This window comes from Mirounga angustirostris, unplaced genomic scaffold, assembly GCF_029215605.1.
Source record: "Mirounga angustirostris isolate CCGP_5_RB_7025 unplaced genomic scaffold, mMirAng1.0.hap1 SCAF_4, whole genome shotgun sequence".
NCBI lineage: Eukaryota > Metazoa > Chordata > Mammalia > Carnivora > Phocidae > Mirounga > Mirounga angustirostris.
Window position 1 is genome coordinate 52,045,442 of NW_026991712.1, and position 12,768 is coordinate 52,058,209.

Below are 12,768 nucleotides of genomic sequence, written 5' to 3' on the forward strand. Positions count from 1 at the left end.
CCTTCCCACTTCTGACCGCAGTTTCTCAGGGCCCATCTCTGGAGGTGGCCACTGTTACCAGTTTCTTGTGAATTCTTTCAGAGATGTTTCATGCCTGTAGAAGCTAGAAGCATCCTGTATGTATGTATATGCACCATCTCTCCCCATATTCCCCCTATTTACACAGAGGGCTGCGTACTATACACACTGTTCTGTGGGAGGAGGGGTGAGACTATTTATATGAAAAGTTATGTAGTCAATTACATTATGAAAAAACATGTTTATTGAAAATAATTTTATCTTGGTAAATTTGTATGTGTGTGTGTTTTTTTTAAAGGTTTCCTTTTGTAGCTGTTTCGATTGGCTTTACTGTAAATAAAAAGGTACGCTGTTTAAATTTGTGGTAAAATGCCTTGCTCCTATTTTCTGAGAAAGAGTACATGTGTCTGTAATAAATTTAGGTTTGTCTCTATATTCAATTTATATAACTGCGTTATTTCAAAGTAAGCTGCAGAACTGTTAAAATTGGCATGATACTTTTTCCATTAAAGAAAATTTAATGTCTGAGAAGCAATAATTAAAAGGAAAAAATACATGCAAGTAACTGAAATACAATTCAGTATTTAATCACCATTATATATGTGATAGAGTCAGATATGATAGGAGTTGATGTGTGATCTAAAATGCTAAATGGAAGAGGTGGGATTTGAGCTAGGAATGCCTTAATAGGCGTCAGTGAAGGGAGACTTTGAAAGACCAGAAAGTGATAGAGGCCAGAACATGGTTGGGAAATGCTCAGTATGTTCAGGAACCCAAATACTTGCTATATCTAAAACCCAGTAGAATACGATCTGTAGCAATTGCATTTCCTTGCTGTTTGGCTATTTGATAGATCAAACAATGAATGATGTTTACTAACATCTTACACACCTGTCTTCAAGGAGCTTGTGATATATTTGATCAGCATGTACACAAGAGAGTTAAAAAAAAATCTATGAAAATAAAAACACATCTTAGGCACAGGGTTGCGCTCATTAGTGAGAACATCTGAAAGAAGCTAAAGGAACCTTTAGCATATAATCAGCCTTGGGCTATGTGCTGTCCCTGCCACTGAACTAACTCGCAGTTCATGCACAAGTTAGATGTGCGAACAGATAAATACGTAGTGGAACTATGAAACAATGCCGTGGGAACATGAAGAGGGTGTATCCGATTCTGCCCAAGAGTGGTTTGGGGAAATCTTCATACAGAAGGGGTCTTTAGAATTTGGTCATGTGAGTTGGGTTTTAGAAACGTAGGAGTTTTTCAGATTAAAGAAGAAAAGGAGGAAAGCATTTTAATCAGAACAGCTTGGAGAAGAGCATGATGTGTGTGGGGAACGAGATGTTCATTGTGAGTGAAACTCTGAAAGTGGCAGGAGCAGAATTGATGAGGTGAGTTAGTTGTGGTTTTATTGTGAGGCACTATGGCCTATGTCAGAACATTTAGATTTTGTTTTTAGGCTGTAGAAAACCAGTAGAGGTTTTTCAAGTACAGAGTGACAGATAATTCTAGCAATGCAGAGATCATACCAGAGGGGCAGGCTGGGTGATTCTGAACTAAGATGGGGCAGTGAGGGTGGCTGAGGAAATGCCAAAATCAAGAAGTGCTTTCAAGATGAGATTTGAAGAAGACGACACGTGGGGAAGGAATGAGGTGTGATGAGGTAATGAGTGATCTTTGATCTCTTCGGTTGAGGTTTCTGCAAGATGAGCTGAAGCATAGGTTCTTACCTGTGACAATGGGATTACAGGTGTAACAGGCCACAGTTAAAGGTGGTAGTTGAATTTATGGACTGGAAAGAACAAACCTCTAAGAAGATAGACATCCAAGAGGGGAATGGAAGATATGGAAGAGTGAACAAATCCTGACCTACACAACTTTTAAGGGTTGGACAGAGAACAAGGTCTTTCGAAAAAGTGACACAAAGATAGATTAGTGAGTGAGGTAGGACTAAGAATCTGCCAGAAACATGGGGGTACTGGATTAAGTAATGAAGTGTGGATGATGGTCAGCAGTCTCCAGTGCTTTGGAGATGGCATTTGGTTAGTAGGAGTTCCTGGGTAATCTCTTTTGGGAAAGTTTCAGAAGTGTGTGTGATCAGGGCAGAAGCCAAATTGTAATTTTTATTAAGAGGAGAATGGGAGAGGTGAAGTGTAGACTACCCTTTGGCAGGGAAGGGAAAAGGAGAAGATAACATCTTGAAAATTTTGTGGGGGAGGTAGAAATTTGGTGTGAAAGTACCAGAATGAAAATCTGAGAGAAGGAGGATCAGTTGATAGAGGAGTTTTTCAGAGACATTTGAGAGGGTAGGAATTATAATATGGAAGGAAGTAGGAAATATTTACCTACCTGGGGCAGGAGGGCGAGAGGTCAAGGTGGGTGCTCTTAAGTTGAGAAATGGAAGGGGCAAGAGTCAAGGATTCAAGTCTGATGACCTCCTTTCTCTGTGTAAGCTGGAAATTATCATTTTTAAGTATCCCATAGTAGTTATTTGAAAACATTCTCAATATAGTAGATTTTTTTGTTACTGCCTTTAACAAAAAGTATTGATTTAATGGTGAAAAATACTCAGGTTTGGTAAAGGAAACTTTTTTCCTTCTGCAGATGGAATTTGGAGTTGTATACAGTTGCCTGGAGGATAAGATGTATACTGGCAGGAAAGGAAAGGGAGCCTTTTGTAATGGTCAAAAACTACAGGTTTCACAACAGGAAGGTAGGTTTATCCTCTCATTTTTGGTGTGGTTGATATTATATACATGTGTTTTATTGTTTTTGAGTTAACCAATGGAGTTCTCCCAGTTGTTAACAGATTCATAAATTGTGTGTATTTTCCCTTTATGTTTTTATTTCCACCACAGTTTTGACTGTGGTAGTGGAAGCAAAGAAGGCAAGTGTAGTCCAGCAAACACCACTTCAGACTCAGCAGCTTGCTAAGTGCTGGGGATAGAAAGATGAATAAGAATGGCTTCCTGCCCCCATGGAGTTCATGGTTTATTGTTTAAGCCACTACATCTCAAATTCTTTGTCAAATTCCTCTAATCTGATGTTGCTGGGACCAGTTGTTAGACTGTAAATCTGAGGGGGGGGGGAACGTCTATTAATGTCGGGAATCATTAAAAATGAGGTCTCTACATTTTTTATGACCTTGATGATTGGTATTTTGTCTTCTGTGTGACAGCTCATTGAAGTTTTGAGTCACCTTTTTTCCATAAACCGTGTCCAACATTTCCCACAGTTTGTATTTCAGATTCTTTTAAGTGCATCAAGAGCTTAAAGATACTTGCAAATCAATCTAAATTCAGAATCCCCCTACACTTTTATAATTTTTCTCCTTGAACACTTAATTTGAGAGCAGATTTTTAGTTCATTTTCTTTTTATAGAACTCTAAGACCCCAAAGATTGGGATGTGCATCATTATTTTTAAGATGATTAACATGTGAAAAAACATGGCATCTTATAATCAAAGTAATGTGGTAGCTTTTGTAGAAACTAAACCTTTCCCTTTTTATATTTTTTTTGCTTTTTATAGTTTTTAATTAGATTATGTGATTATTAGAAGAAACAGTAATTGTAAACATGTTCAGAACAAGTTAAGCGTACACTGGTGGGAGGAGATGAAGTGTAGGGTATGCTACACAGGGAGCCTGTTAGTGGAGAGTGTTGAGTGTGTTATGAGCTTCAGTCATGTTGTTTCCAAGACAGAATGGAAAGCATTGGGTAATCCATCAATTTAGTAAATGGAGGTCAGCCACCACTCAAACTTCTGTTTTATTTCAAACCTATATTTAAATTATTTAATTTCTAATTCTACTTTTTAAATATTTGAGGTATTTGCTTGTTTCCCACTAAAGGTATCATGCATGCAAGCAAATTGGTTATATTCTACACTTTTTGGGGATGATCTAAGAAGCAGACTCCTTGATTATAAAAACAACCCCTTAAGGATAATAAATTTATCAGAATTTTAATACCTCAAGGCTTAGAATGAAAGAAATATGGTACAACTAGGGTGAGGGATAAAAATGGTCCTATTTTATTCTGAATTACAAGTATCACATTTTTAAATAAGAGTTCTTATTGTTAAACTGTAGTGATTATTTAAAACATTCTCTTTTAGATATTACCAAATCACTTTTGGTGACAGAGTTTGGCTCTTCCAGAACACCAGAGACTGTAAGAATTGTTCTTTCTAATCTGGAAAAGCTTTTGTGCATTCCTATTCATGGGTAAGCTCTTTTCATTTCTTCCCTGAAGTTCCAGAGAATTTAACATTTTCAAGAATGAATTTTCCATAAAAATGAAATTTTTTAATAGGCTTGGGATCAGTACCATAATTATAATTTTGTAATGTATTAAAAAAACTTTTTGAGAACAATTTCAAACTTAAAAAATTTGCAGAAATAATGGGGAAAAAAGTATACCCTTTACTTATATTCACCTGTTGTTAACATTTTACCCCATTTGCTTTATCATTTTATCATTCCCTCTGTGTGTGTGTGTACATACATGAATGTGTGCATACACAAGTGTATACACACCTTTTATCCCCCTGGACTATTTTAGGGTAAATTACATATATTATGGCTCTTTACTCCTAACTACTTCAATTTATTTCCTGAAATTAGGGATATTTTCCTCCATGACCACAGTACAATTGTTGACCTCATAAATTTATGCTCTATCTAATCTACCATCCATATATAGTTCTGACAGTTGACCTAACAATGTCCTTTGTAGCATTTTCTTCCTCCAGTGCAAGATTCAGTCTAGGGTCAAGCATGAATATAGTTGTCATGTCTCTTCAGCCACTTTTGATCTGGAATATTTCCACAGCCTAAGAAATTCCCACCTCCTCTTAGTTTTCAAATTATTTGCATAGAAGAATACAAGGTAGACTCTTATAACTTACTTCTGTTTCTCTGTATCAATAGTTACTTCTTCCTTGTCATTTTTTTTTTTTATATTTGTGCTTTCTTCTTGTTGTAAATCTTGGTTAAATTACTTAGTGGTTTGTCTCCACTCCCCCCGCCCCACACCGAGAATCAGGATTATGATTTATTATTCTGATCTACAGTTTTTTTCCTCTCTGCCTTGAATTTATTTTTATTCTTTGATTTTTTTTTTTTTAAAGATTTTATTTATTTATTCATGAGAGACAGAGAGAGAGAGGCAGAGGGAGAAGCAGGCTCCCAAGGAGCAGAGAGCCTGATGCGGGACTTGATCCCAGGACCCTGGGATCATGACCTGAGCTGAAGGCAGACGCTTAACCATCTGAGCCACCCAGGCGCCCTTTTGATTTTTTTTATTAATGTGTTAGGTTATGAATTTTTATCTTACTGTTTTAAATGTATCCCATAGATTCTAATATGTAGGGGTTTCATTATAATTATTTTTCACAAACTCTGTAATTTGTATTTTCCCTTTCACCTAAGAGTTGTGTTCTTAAATTTCTATAAAGAAATTTTTTAAATTTCATTTTTAATAGTTTTATTACATCATAATGAATCTGCTATGGAGTTGACTAATATTTTATTTGTGCCTAGTATATGATTAATTGGGGGGATGGTTCTGTGTACACACTGAAAAGTATATTCTCCATTATTAGGGTATAATCTTTGATATATAGCCTAAAGATGAACCCTATTATTATTATTATTATTATTATTTTTGTCTACTTCACCTGTATACTGAGTGATAGGTTAAACTCTTCCATTATTGGTATGTTTCTCCATATTTCTCCTTGCAACTCTTAGAGCTTTTATTTTACATAAGGTGGAAGATGGCATTATTTGATGTCTATACATACTGTTATAACTTCTTGTATAATTTTAACTTTATATAGTATCCTTTGTCTTCTTTCATGCTTTTAGACTTAAAGCCTGCTTTGATATCAAAATTGCAAACTCTATCTCATTATTGCTATTTGCCTGGTAAATCTTGGTCCACTCTAACTTTTAGCCCTTTTAAGTGTATCTCTTGAATACAGCATGGCTTAAGAATGCAAATGAATTTAAGTAATTTTTTTCTTTTAATAAAACAGGCCTCTTCATTTATTAATATGACTGTTTTGTTTAGTCTCAATTCTACCCTTTGGTCTTAGTTTTTTGCTTGACTTTAGGAAAGGATGGGGCAAGCATTTTATAAAGTTTTCCAGGTGACCTTTAGATTGTATGAGCTCATCTTCTATAGATTCCTTGAGAAGAGCACATGTGTATAAGACTATATGAGTTCTAGCACATTCTGTACTGTTTTTCTATGACCTTGAATGTTGAACAGCCTGGCTGGATATAATACCCTTAAGAAACAGTATGAACTAAATGTCTTGAAAATGCTATTTTACTGTTGCCTTGCTTTGTATATTGCTTTTGAGAAATCTGATGCCATTCTAATTTTCTTGGCTTTTAAATTCATTTTTTGGGGTGCCTGGGTGGCTCAGTTGGTTAAGCATCTGCCTTTGGCTCAGGTCATGATCCCAGGGTCCTGGGATCAAGTCCCCCATCGCGCTCCTTGCTCAACAGGGAGCCTGCTTCTCCCTCTGCCTCTGCTGTTCCCCCTGCTTGTGCGTGCTTACTCGCATGTGCTCACATGTGCTCTCCCTCTCTCTCTCTCTGACAAATAAAATCTTAAGAAAAAAAAAAATTATGTCTTAATTGGAGGCTCTTGAGAATTTTTTTTTTTTTCTTTTAATCTTCCACGGCTAATAGCTTTACAAGGATAGATCTTGGAATTGCTCATTCTGGCAGAATTTTCTCCTTTAACATGTATACTCAGATCTTTTTTCATTCAGAAAAATTTTTTTGAGTTACAGTTTTAAATACTAGTTCAGTTCTCATTTTCATTTTCTGTTCTGTTTTCATTTTCTTCAGGACACTGGTAGGAATGTTCAGTTTCCTTTGGGTCTTCTTTTTCAGCCACTTTCTCTCTGACCCTTTTTACTTCTTTCATGTATTGCTTTTCCTCATTGACTTTTTCTTTTTTTTAAAGATTTTATTTATTTATTTGACAGAGAGAGCACAAGCAGGGGAGCAGCAGGTAGAGGGAGAGGGAGAAGCAGGCTCCCTGAGGAGGAGGGAGCCCAAGCGGGGCCCGATCCCAGGACCCTGGGATCATGACCTGAGCCGAAGACAGTCACTCAACCAACTGAGCCACCCAGGTGCCCCTCCTCATTGCCTTTGATTAGGTTTTTAAAAAATTTTTTATTATGTTAATCACCATACATTACATCATTAGTTTTTGATGTAGTGTTCCATGATTCATTGTTTGTGCATAACACCCAGTGCTCCATGCAGAACGTGCCCTCTTTAATACCTATCACCAGGCTAACCCATCCCTCCAACCCCCTATCCTCTAGAACCCTCAGTTTGGTTTTCACAGTCCATAGTCTCTCATGGTTTGTCTCCCCCTCTGATTCCCCCCCTTCATTCTTCCCTTCCTGCTATCTTCTTCTTTTTTTTTTTCTCTTAACATATATTGCGTTATTTGTTTCAGAGGTACAGATCTGTGATTCAACAGTCTTGCACAATTCACAGCGCTCACCATAGCACATACCCTCCCCAATGTCTATCACCCAGCCACCCCATCCCTCCTACCCCTACAATCCAGCGACCCTCAGTTTGTTTCCTGAGATTAAGAATTCCTCATATCAGTGAGGTCATATGATACATGTCTTTCTCTGACCTATTTCGCTCAGCATAACACCCTCCAGTTCCATCCACGTTGTTGCAAATGGCAAGATCTCATTCCTTTTGATGGCTGCATAATATTCCATTGTCCATATATACCACATCTTCTTTATCCATTCATCTGTCGATGGACATCTTGGCTCTTTCCACAGTTTGGCTATTGTGGACATTGCTGCTATAAACATCGGGGTGCACGTACTCCTTTGGATCCCTACATTTGTATCTTTGGGGTAAATATCCAGTAGTGCAATTGCTGGGTCGTAGGGTAGCTCTGTTTTCAACTTTTTGAGGCACCTCCATACTGTTTTCCAGAGTGGTTGCACCAGCTTGCATTCTCACCGACAGTGTAGGAAGGTTCCCCTTTCTCCGAATCCCCACCAACATCTGTTGTTTCCTGACTTGTTATTTTTAGCCATTCTGACTGGTGTGAGGTGGTATCTTGTTGAGGTTTTGATTTGGATTTCCCTGATGCCGAGCAATGTCGAGCACTTTTTCATGTGTCTGTTGGCCATTTGGATGTCTTCTTTGGGAAAATGTCTCTTCATGTCTTCGGCCCATTTCTTAATTGGATTATTCTTTGGGTGTTGAGTTTGATAAGTTCTTTATAGATTTTGGATGCTAACCCTTTATCTGATATGTCATTTGCAAATATCTTCTCCCATTCTGTTGGTTGTCTTTTGGTTTTGTTGACTGTTTCTTTTGCTGTGCAAAAGCTTTTTATCTTGATGAAGTCCCAGTAGTTCATTTTTGCCCTTGCTTCCCTTGCCTTTGGCCATGTTTCTAGGAAGAAGTTGCTGCAGCTGAGGTCGAAGAGGTTGCTGCCTGTGTTCTCCTTTAGGATTTTGATGGACTCCTGTCTCACATTGAGGTCTTTCAACCGTTTGGAGTCTATTTTTGTGTGTGGTGTAAGGAAATGGTCCAGTTTCATTCTTCTGCATGTGGCTGTCCAATTTTCTCAACACCATTTGTTGAAGAGACTGTCTTTTTTCCATTGGACATTCTTTCCTGCTTTGTCAAAGATGAGTTGACCGTAGAGTTGAGGGTCCATTTCTGGGCTCTCTATTCTGTTCCATTGATCGATGTGTCTGTTTTTGTGCCAGTACCATACTGTCTTGATGATGACAGCTTTGTAATAGAGCTGGAAGTCTGGAATTGTGATGCCGCCAGCTTTGCTTTTCTTTTTCAACATTACTCTGGCTATTCGGGGTCTTTTCCGGTTCCATACAAATTTTAGGATTATTTGTTCCATTTCTTTGAAAAAAGTGGATGGTATTTTGATGGGGATTGCATTGAATGTGTAGATGGCTCTAGGTAGCATTGACAGCTTCACAATATTTGTTCTTCCAATCCAGGAGCATGGAACGTTTTTCCATTTCTTTGTGTCTTCCTCAATTTCTTTCATGAGTATTCTGTAGTTTTCTGAGTACAGATCCTTTGCCTCTTTGGTTAGATTTATTCCTAAGTATCTTATAGTTTTGGGTGAATGGTAAATGGGATCGAATCCTTAATCTCTCTTTCTTCTGTCTTGTTGTTGGTGTATAGGAATGCCACTGATTTCTGTGCATTGATTTTATATCCTGCCACTTTACTGAATTCCTGTGTGAGTTCTAGCAGTTTTGGGGTGGATTCCTTTGGGTTTTCCATATAAAGTATCATATCATCTGCAGAGAGTGAGAGTTTGACTTCTTCTTTGCCGATTTGGATGCCTTTTATTTCTTTTGGTTGTCTGATTACTGTGGCGAGGACTTCTACTACTACGTTGAATAGCAGTGGTGATAGGGGACATCTCTGCCGTGTTCCTGACCTTAGGGGGAAAGCTCTCAGTTTTTCCCCATTGAGAATGATATTCACTGTAGGTTTTTCATAGATGGCTTTTATGATATTGCGTTATGTCCCCTCTATCCCTATACTCTGAAGAGTTTTGATCAAGACAGGATGCTGTACTTTGTCAAATGCTTTTTCTGCATCCATTGAGAGGATCATATGATTCTTGGTCTTTCTTTTGTTAATGTATTGTATCACGTTGATTGATTTGCGGATGTTGAACCAACCTTGCAGCGCAGGGATAAATCCCACTTGGTCATGGTGAAGAATCCTTTTAATGTACTGTTGGATCCTATTGGCTAGTATTTTGGTGAGAATTTTTGCATTCGTGTTCATCAAGGATATTGGTCTGTAATTCTCCTTTTGATGGGGTCTTTGTCTGGTTTGGGGACCAAGGTAATGGTGGCCTCATAAAACGAGTTTGGAAGTTTTCTTTCCATTTCTATTTTTTGGAACAGTTTCAGAAGAATAGGTATTAATTCTTCTTGAAATGTTTGGTAGAATTCCCCTGGGAAGCCATCTGGCCCTGGGCTTTTGTTTGTTGGGAGATTTTTGAGCACTGCTTCAATTTCCTTAGTGGTTATAGGTCTGTTCAGGTTTTCTATTTCTTCCTGGTTCAGTTTTGGTAGTTGATACATCTCTAGGAATGCATCCATTTCTTCCAGGTTATCTAATTTGCTGGCATAGAGTTGCTCATAATATGTTCTTATAATTGTTTGTATTTCTTTGGTGTTGATTGTGATCTCTCCCCTCTTTCATTCATGATTTTGTTGATTTGGGTCATTTCTCTTTTCTTTTTGATAAGTCTGGCCAGGGGTTTATCAATCTTGTTACTTCTTTCAAAGAACCAGCTCCTAGTTTTGTTGATCTGTTCTGCTGTTCTTTTGGTTTCTATTTCATTGATTTCTGCTCTGATCTTTATTATTTCTCTTCTCCTGCTGGGTTTAGGCTTTATTTGCTGTTCTTTCTCCAGGTCCTTTAGGTGTAGGGTTAGGTTGTGTATTTGAGACCTTTCTTGTTTCTTTTTTTTTTTTTTAAGATTTTATTTATTTATTTGACAGAGATATAGAGAGAGAGCACAAGTAGGCAGAGAGGAAGGCAGAGGGAGAGGGAGAAGCAGACTCTCCATTGAGCAGGGAGCCCGACATGGGGCTCGATCCCAGGACCCTGAGATCATGACCTGAGCCGAAGGCAGCCGTTTAATTGACTGAGCCACCCATGTGCCCCTGAGACCTTTCTTGTTTCTTGAGAAAGGCTTGTGTTGCTTTATACTTTCCTCTTAGGACCGCCTTTGCTGCATCCCAAAGATTTTGAACAGTTGTGTTTGATTTTCATTGGTTTCCATGAATTTTTTAATTCTTCTTTAATTTCCTGGTTGACCCATTCATTCTTTAGTAGGATGCTCTTTAGCCTCCATGTATTTGAGTTCTTTCTGACTTTCCTTTTGTGATTGAGTTCTAGTTTCAAAGTATTGTGGTCCAAAAATATGCAGGGAATAATCCCAGTCTTTTGGTACCAGTTGAGACCTGATTTGTGATCTAGGATGTGATCTATTCTGGAGAATGTTCCATGGGCACCAGAGAAGAATGTGTTTTTTGTTGCATTGGATGGAATGTCCTGAATATATCTGTGAAGTCCATTTGGTCCAGTGTGTCATTTAAAGTCTTTATTTTCTTGTTGTTCTTTTGCTTAGATGATCTGTCCATTTCAGTGAGGGGGGTGTTAAAGTCCCCTACTATTAATGTATTGTTGTCAGTGTGTTTCTTTGCTTTTGTTATTTTTTTTTTTTAAAGATTTTATTTATTTATTTGTCAGAGACACAGCGAGAGAGGTAACACAAGCAGGGGGAGTGGGAGAAGCAGGCTTCCCGTGGAGCAGGGAGCCCAATGCGGGGCTTGATCCCAGGACCCTGGGATCATGACCTGAGCCGAAGGAAGACACTTAACGACTGAGCCACCCAGGCGCCCCTTTGCTTTTGTTATTAATTGGCTTATATAATTCGCTGCTCCCATGTTAGGGGCATAGATACTTACAATTGTTAGATCTTCTTGTTGGATAGACCCTTTAAGTAGGATATTGTGTCCTTCCTCATCTCTTATTACAGTCTTTGGTTTAAAATCTAATTTGTCTTAGATAAGGATTGCCACCCCAGCTTTCTTTTGATGTCCATTAGCATGGTAAATGGTTTTCCACCCCCTCACTTCCAATCTGGAGGTATCTTTGGGTCTAAAATGAGTCTCTTGCAGACAGCATATCAATGGGTCTTGTTTTTTCATCCAATCCGATAGCCTGTGTCTTTTGATTGGGGCATTAGGCCATTTACATTCAGGGTAACTATTGAAAGATACGAATTTAGTGCCATTGTATTGCCTGTAAAGTGACTGTTACTGTGTATTGTCTGTGTTCCTTTCTGATCTATGTTACTTTTAGGCTCTCTCTTTGCTTGGAGGACCCCTTTTAATATTGCTTGTAGGTTTGGTGTGGTGATCACAAATTCTTTTAGTTTCTGTTTGTCCTGGAAGCTTTTTATCTCTCCTATTTTAAATGACATCCTAGCTGGATAAAGTATTCTTGGCTGCATATTTTTCTCATTTAGCACCCTGAATATATCATGCCAGTCCTTTTTGGCCTGCCAGGTCTCTGTGGATAGGTGCTGCCAATCTAATGTTTCTACCATTGTAGGTTATAGACCACTTGTCCCGAGCTGCTTTCAGGATGTTCTCTTTGTCTCTGAGACTTGTAAGTTTTACTATTAGATGTCGGGGTGTTGACCTATTTTTATTGATTTTGAGGGGAACTCTCTGTGCCTCCTGGATTTTGATGCCTGTTTCCTTCCCCAAATTATGGAAGTTCTCTGCTATAATTTGCTCCAGTATACCTTCTGTCCCTCTCTGTCTTTCTTCTTCTGGGATCCCAATTATTCTAATATTGTTATGTCTTATGGTATCACTTATCTCTTGAATTCTGCCCTCGTGATCCAGTAGTTGTGTATCTCTCTTTTTGTCAGCTTCTTTATTCTCCATCATTTGGTCTTCTATACCACTAGTTCTCTCTTCTGCCTCATTTATCCTAGCAATTGGAGCCTCCATTTTTTTATTGCACTTCATTAATAGCCTTTTTGATTTCGACTCGGTTAGATTTTAGTTCTTTTACTTCTCCAGAAAGGGTTTCTCTAGTATCTTCCATGCTTTTTTTTCAAGCTCAGCTAGTATCTTTATAATTGTCAATTTGAACTCTAGT

At 38.1% G+C, this 12,768-nt stretch overlaps 1 protein-coding gene across 5 annotated transcripts in view; it reads left to right on the forward strand.

The window, feature by feature from the left end:
• IMPA1 (inositol monophosphatase 1) overlaps nt 1-12,768 on the forward strand; it is a 71,489-nt gene that overhangs the window by 7,158 nt on the left and 51,563 nt on the right. For all 5 annotated transcript variants that reach the window (XR_006794306.3, XM_064588158.1, XM_054512556.2 and 2 more), the window contains exons 5-7: nt 317-362; nt 2,626-2,734; nt 4,140-4,248. Coding sequence is in view for 4 of the 5 variants with exons in the window: in XM_064588158.1 (XP_064444228.1) it covers nt 317-362; nt 2,626-2,734; nt 4,140-4,248 (264 nt within the window). In the remaining variant the exon portion in view is untranslated. The remainder of the gene's footprint in view (nt 1-316; nt 363-2,625; nt 2,735-4,139; nt 4,249-12,768) is intronic.